The sequence below is a fragment of the Coregonus clupeaformis genome, chromosome 21 (genome assembly GCF_020615455.1).
Source record: "Coregonus clupeaformis isolate EN_2021a chromosome 21, ASM2061545v1, whole genome shotgun sequence".
Classification (NCBI taxonomy): Eukaryota; Metazoa; Chordata; class Actinopteri; order Salmoniformes; family Salmonidae; genus Coregonus; species Coregonus clupeaformis.
In genome coordinates, this window is record NC_059212.1 from 37,644,312 (window position 1) to 37,651,524 (window position 7,213).

Here is a 7,213-nt window from a genome sequence, read left to right on the forward strand (position 1 = left end):
ATGTACCAAGAAAAACATAGCTTTACTACTGCTGACAATAGGTAAGATAAGGTGATGTTAGAATGAAATCAAACCCACATTGTTGAGAAACACACACACACACATACATGCACACACATGCATGCACGCATGCACGCAAACATACACACCCACCCACACCCACCCAACCACCCAACCACCCACCCAACCACCCACCCACACACACACTCAAGACACACACACACACCTCCTGACTCTGATCTGCTACATGCTGGTCTTCAAGGTGACCAATTCAACTAGTTCTACTCATTTCACTAAAGCGCTCCACCTCAGGGTTTGATCTCAGTCAATCTCAGTCAATCCAGACAGAACCCAGAGAAACACAGTGGCCGCATTTCATTCCAACAAGTTGTCCCCTCCCCTTTGTTCTTGTTCAAACCCCTTCACAGATCTGAGTTGACTGGGTACTAAGTGAACTGTGGTAGGTGTGCTGTGGTTGGTGCGGTGTGGTAAGGGTGCTGTGGTGTGGTGTGGTAGGTGTGCTGTGGTAGGTGAGCTGAGCTGTGGTAGGTGCGGTGTGGTAGGTGAGCTGTGGTAGGTGCGGTGTGGTAGGTGAGCTGTGGTAGGTGTGGTGTGGTGTGGTAGGAGTGCTGTGGTAGGTGAGCTGTGGTAAGTGCGGTGTGGTAGGTGAGCTGTGGTAGGGGTGCTGTGGTGTGGTGTGGTAGGTGTGCTGTGGTGTGCGCGGTGTGGTAGGTGTGCTGTGATAGGTGCGGTGTGGTAGGGGTGCTGTGGTGTGGTGTGGTGTGTTAGGTGTGCTGTGATAGGTGCGGTGTGGTAGGGGTGCTGTGATAGGTGCGGTGTGGTAGGGGTGCTGTGGTGTGGTGTGGTGTGGTAGGTGTGCTGTGGTGTGGTGTGGTAGGTGTGCTGTGGTGTGGTGTGGTAGGTGTGCTGTGGTGTGGTGTGGTAGGTGTGCTGTGATAGGTGCAGTGTGGTAGGTGAGCTGTGGTGTGGTGTGGTGTGGTAGGTGTGCTGTGGTGAGTGCGGTGTGGTAGGTGTGCTGTGATAGGTGCGGTGTGGTAGGGGTGCTGTGGTGCAATATAATAATAATAATATAATATGCCATTTAGCAGACGCTTTTATCCAAAGCGACTTACAGTCATGTGTGCATACATTTTTACGTATGGGTGGTCCCGGGGATCGAACCCACTACCCTGGCGTTACAAGCGCCATGCTCTACCAATTGAGCTACAGAGGACCATGGTGTGCTGTGGTAGGTGTGCTGTGGTGTGGTGTGGTGTGGTTGGTGAACTGTGGTAGGTGAGCTGTGGTAGGTCTGCTGTGACGCAATAGCTCTACGTAGTGCCCGCCATAATTGATTCATTATCAGATCCGGCAAATGGAGTAAACGAGTGAAGGGTGATAAGGGAGATAGCCAGGGGAGGGAGCATCTTTGTGTCCCTAGAAGCCTGGCAGCAGCTCGCTGAGCAGCACCTCCCTCTCCCCCAGCAGCACGTCTCTCTTCAGACTGGTGCCCTTGTTCACCACCTTCATCTTCATGGCCAGGCTCTTGACCTGGGTGGCGGGCACCGCGTCAAAGAAGAAGTCCTCGTTGAACACGGGGTTCCTGCTGTTCTTGATGATAGTGCTCCTCTGCTTCTGCTGCTTGCCTGGGTTCAGGTACAGAGACACGCAGCAGTTGATGCTCTTCACGTCAGTCTGTTTGTCATAGAGGTCCTCAGCGGTGAGCACTCGAACCCTCAGCCGTGCCGTCTCTGCGTTGTAGTGTGTGCTGATCCTCAGCGTGCCGCCCTTGTGGAGGTTGACCGAGTGCTCGCGCTGGAGGTCTGAGCTTGCCCCCCCGGAGCCGGTCCCCTTCCGTCCGCGGAACGCGGGGGAGGGAGGGCAGCGCAGGCGGCGGCGCGTCATGTTGGGGCTGTTGTCGGCTGAGCTGCACTCGTCTGTGGACAGGGAGCTGTGGCGCGCCAGGGTACGCTTGGCACGAGACACCTGAGGGGAGATCAAATCAGGGATGGGAATGGATGATTATAAGATAGAAGGTATCATGAAATTCTGAGCTAAACGTATTTTGAAAACACTTTGTAAATAAAGTGATCATCCTTATGGTTACCATCCTTAGTGTTTACCTTGGCCTGCGTCTCCTGGGTGATGGATCGGAGGAGGGAGGCAGAGCGGGTGAGGAGAGGCGAGGTAAAGGGGGAGGACTCGGCTGAGGAGCATGTGTCGCTCTCACCCCCGCTGAAATAGCGGTATGGGTTTGGGTCGGAGGGGGTCAGGTGGTTCCCCCCCTGGGTGCGTCTCTGGGAGCCCGGGGAGGTGTGGGGGCTGTTGGGGTCGTTGTGGAACAGGGACTCCTTGCGGCGGGTGTGGGGGCTCTCCACCAGTGTGGAGAAGCCGTACGAGGTCTGGGCCTTAGGGACATAAGGCAGGGACATGGCTGTCTGGGACTGGGGGTCTGCATTGGTGTTAGGGTCTCCCTCATCCCCTACCCCGCTCCCCGGTTCGTCAGCGCTCTCTATCTGGATGATGTGGCGGTTAGCGGCCCTCATTAGGCTGCGGGTGTCCCCGGTCAGGCGGGAGAGCAGGCGTGGGCTGCGGGGGTTCCGGGTGCAGTTGCCCTGGGTTTGGCTGCAGATGATGTGCTCCGAGGCGGAGGGGCACAGAGTAGAGCGGGGCTGGGTCTCCGGGGTTAGGCACTCTGCCTCTGAAGGGCAGCAGATGAGTTTGGGGGGGATGAGGAAGTCAGGGATCTTATCAGGGGTGATGATGTTGGTGTAGATGGAGACGGGGCCGGTCTGGTTCTGCTGCTTGTCCCCTGCCGACGCAGAGTGACCACGGAACTTCTCTAGGAGCCACATGCTTCCCTCCTGGGCCTGAAGCTAGCTAGCTGCAGACACAGATGGAGAGGAAGTGAAGATGTCATACAGTCACAGGTAGGTAGGAAGTGACATCACCTTGAGTCAACATGTAAATCAAACCGTGGCATACAGACACAGACCGATAAGAGGAGGAGTCTCAATACTGTATGTTTATGTCCTCTCCTTGCTTCAACTCCTAAATTGCACTGATGTTAGGTGAAAGCAACATAGCAAGTCAACTTAATTTGATATCACCTGCCACCTGCCTCTCAAATCAGTGGATCAAGGAAATCATACAAGTAGAGGAAGCCATGTTTGACTATTGAGATGCACCCAGTGCCTGGTGAAATGTCAGAGACACCACAGGAGAGCTTCCATAGCAACTCCAAACCAAAGCATTTCCCTATTATCAGATAATTGAACATCACAGCTGTAGTGGAATTATTCCAAGAAAAATCAGAGTCTGTAAGGCCAAACTGCAAGTCTAAACGTGTTGCTAAGCACCAGCGTGCTCCAGCCTGTAGCCTATGCCTTTTAAGCTTATATTGAATCTTCCCCCTGCGGTAGTACCCTCAATTCGATCGAATCCCGATTGCAGAAGGCTATTATGCAGTAGTATATGAATATTCATTTTTCTGTAGTCTAATTAAATGTTTTTGTCTGATAAATCCCGGTGGACTATTGACAGGTTTGATTAAATCCGGTCCTTGTGATATAATAAAACAAAGAAAGGTTGTTCTCTATCAGTGCACCTCATTGATGGAGGTCTCTAAAATCCTTGAACATTAAATAAATCAGGGTAAAAAAGTAAATTCAGTTTTAAATGTGTTTGCTTCCCGGGAAGGCACCGACTTTGATAAACGAGAAGACTTCCAGTAAGTGCGCATAACCTATCATATCCAAGACAGCTGCGTAAAGGTAAAGTCAGTCTAGTCAGCTTTATGATTCCACCAAACAAAGATACATTTGCATATCCAATAAAAAAGACACGGTTATCTATAATTGAGGAGAGAATGTAACCATAAAGATATTTGACATTGTGGGCAGCTGACCAACTTTTACGCACTCAACAGAATACACATATTTAAGCAGGATAGTTGCTGAAAGGAGAACACAACTTGTAAAATACACACAGACAAACTTACGGTCACTAATTAACTACCCGAGGACCTGTTGCATCACCGGAACTCATGGATCTCACCTTTGCGCTGAAGTGTTACTCTCGCTCTCCTGCTGAACTCCTGATAAAAACATAAAATGTTCCAACTTCCCTCACATGCGTCTGTCCGTGTCCCCTCACCTCACATGGGTTGCCTAGCTAACCTACTTTACGTCAGACAGAGTAACCTAACTGTTGGGCAAACAAACACATAGTTGGGGCTCTGACAATTCAGTTCCACCTCTGGGTTATATATGGACCCCGCGCGCCGCGCTCTCTATGGTGACTGGAAGTCAGTGGGAGGTTCCCATGCTGTCCACGCGCCCTCCTCAAAATAGAATCTAATTTGCTTAAATACGTGTTTTGATTTTAACCGCCGGGCAAATCATTGTTTCCTTGCTATTTCGTATAGCCAATTCATTGTATTTGCAAACAATAACATTAACGTTAACGACCTCCCTAGCTGTGACCAAGATTCTCCCTCGTCTCTCCACTACTCAGACGTACTACCTCCATTCTTGTCTCAACTCCCAGATGTTTTGATTTTGTTCAATTTCTTGTATCTTACACTACATGGCCAAAAGTATGTGGACACCCCTTCAAATTAGCGGATTTGAGGTATGCTGACAGGTGTATAAAATCGAGCACACAGCCATGCAATCTCCATAAACAAACATTGGCAGCAGAATGGCCCATACTGAAGAGCTCAGTGACTTTCAACGTGGCACCATCATAGGATGCCACCTTTCGAAAAAGTCAGTTCATCAAATTTCTGCCCCTGCTAGAGCTGCTCCGGTCAACTGTAAGTGCTGTTATTGTCAAGTGGAAACGTCTAGGAGCAACAATGGTTCAGCCGCGAAGTGGTAGGCCACACAAGCTCACAGAACAGGACCGCCGAGTGCTGAAGCGCGTAGCTCGTAAAAAATTGTCTGTCCTCGGTTGCAACACTCACTACTGAGTTCCAAACTGCCTCTGGAAGCAACGTCAGCACAAGAACTGTTCATCAGGAGCTTCATGAAATGGGTTTCCATGGCCGAGCAGCCGCACACAAGCCTAAGATTACCATGCGCAATGCCAAGCGTCGGCTGGAGTGCTGTAAAGCTCGCCGCCATTGGACTCTGGAGCAGTGGAAATGCGTTCTCTGGAGTGATGAATCACGCTTCACCATCTGGCATTCCGACGGACAAATCTGGGTTTGGTGGATGCCAGGAGAACGCTACCTGCCCCAGTGCATAGTGCCAACTGTAAAGTTTGGTGGAGGAGGAATAATGGTCTGGGGCTGTTTTTTATGGTTCGAGCTAGGCCCCTTAGTTCTGGCGAAGGGAAATCTTAACGCTACAGCATACAATGACATTCTAGACGATTCTGTGCTTCCAACTTTGTGGCAACTGTTTGGGGAAGGCCCTTTCCTGTTTCAGCATGACAATACCCCCGTGCACAAAGCAAGGTCCATACAGAAATGGTTTGTCGAGATCGGTGTGGAAGAACTTGACTGGCCTGCACAGAGCCCTGATCTCAACACCATCGAACACCTTTGGGATGAATTGGAAAGCCTACTGTGAGCCAGGCCTAATCGCCCAACATCAGTGCCCAACCTCACTAATGCTCTTGTGGCTGAATGGAAGCAAGTCCACAGAGCAATGTTCCAACATCTAGTGGAAAGCCTTCCCAGAAGAGTGAAGGCTGTTATAGCACCAAATGGGGTACAAACTCCATATCAATGCCCATGATTTTGGAATAAGATGTTTGATGGGCAGGTGTCCACATACTTTTGGTTATGTAGTGTATATTGTATGTGTTACAGTAATTCAGCTTCTAGCTTCCATATTACACATGACACAAATACAAATACAACATTGTCCATTGAATCAAGCGGCCTGATTCAGAACTTTAAGCAGGAGACACCTTTGGAATTGATTGGACTTAAAAAATATATTATGTTGCATTTGCAGGTCACAGGTGCAGATCCACTTCTGTGGAAGTTGTGTTACATTCGGCTCCCAGGGCAGATAGACCACAGAAATAGATATACTACAAAACCTGGAGTTGATGACAGCACAGTGTAATCCTTCATCTACTCCCAGTCAGCAGGGCTCCTGGCAGTCTCTGTCTGTGATAACTGGATAGATCAGTCCCTTAGTGAAGTTAGAGTGTCACTCTAACCCCTGCATTGCATTACCCTGTAGGAGAGAAGGAGAGGGTGGCCCTTTAATAGGAAGAGTTGTATCCTGGAGAGCTGTAAGAGTTCCCCTGGACTCTGAGGAGATAGACTGTAGCTCCGCGTCCATCGCTGGGTCAATAAGCCAATGGGCAATGAGGGGGCTGTTAGAGAGAAACTGCCTGGCAGTATGGTCCCTGTGGGCTGTGGGGAAATGACGGCACTCTGTTATTTGCGATGGCATGTAGAGGATCAGTGGGAAAGTGTTGATATAGTTCAGCATTAAACTGAAGGCTCTTCTCAAACCAAATTGGTAATAAAATAAAATGATTAAAGACAAAAACAATATTTTTGCATGCAGACATTCATGAGCATACACACACACACACATGCATACACACATGCATACACACACACACACACACGCACACGCACACACGCACACATGCACGCACACACGCACACACGCACACGCACACACGCACACGCATACCGAGTGGCGCAGTGGTCTAAGGCACTGCATCTCAGTGCTTGAGGCGTCACTACAGACCCCCTGGTTCGATTCCAGGCTGTATCACAACCGGCCGTGATTGGGAGTCCCATAGGGCGGCGCACAATTGGCCCAGCGTCGTCCGGGTTTGGCCGGTGTAGGCCGTCATTGTAAATAAGAATTTGTTCTTAACTGACTTGCCTAGTTAAATAAAGGTAAAATTTTAAAAAATACACACACACACACGCATACACACACACAAATAGACAAACTGAGAGAAAGGGAGAAGAGTGATTGTACACAGAATCACTGGGGAGCTGTCCATGGACCTAATATACAAGAAGAGCTATAGTGTGTTGGGCTCTGGGACTAACCAACTTCTGTCCCTCTCCATGGTCCTGAGATATACATCCTTTCGTTGAGATTCTATGAATATAACTGAATGTCAGTGTTAAAGATCGTTAACTCATCACTTGTAAAGAAATGCTTGTTTTGCATGTATATAAAGCCTAAATCAAGTCCCTCATCAGTTCACTGAAAGTCTATCAGTC

General features: G+C 49.5%; 1 protein-coding gene across 1 annotated transcript; it reads right to left on the reverse strand.

The window, feature by feature from the left end:
* Positions 1-1,258: 1,258 nt before the first annotated feature.
* On the reverse strand, positions 1,259-4,243 carry LOC121535531 (C2 calcium-dependent domain-containing protein 4C-like). The gene is made up of 3 exons (XM_045206092.1): positions 4,057-4,243; positions 2,124-2,884; positions 1,259-1,986 (listed from the first exon to the last, which is right to left on the reverse strand). Exons 2-3 carry the CDS (start codon positions 2,853-2,855, stop codon positions 1,438-1,440), a joined length of 1,281 nt encoding a protein of 426 aa, XP_045062027.1. The 5' UTR covers positions 2,856-2,884; positions 4,057-4,243; the 3' UTR covers positions 1,259-1,437.
* Positions 4,244-7,213: the final 2,970 nt, after the last annotated feature.

Bases quoted from the DNA above. Each gene is read 5' to 3' on its own strand.
- LOC121535531 (XM_045206092.1), bottom strand. From the start codon at position 2,855: ATGTGGCTCCTAGAGAAGTTCCGTGGTCACTCTGCGTCGGCAGGGGAC. The intron at 1,987-2,123 runs GTAAACACTAAG...ATCTCCCCTCAG, and splicing joins CCCAGGAGACGCAGGCCAAG to GTGTCTCGTGCCAAGCGTAC.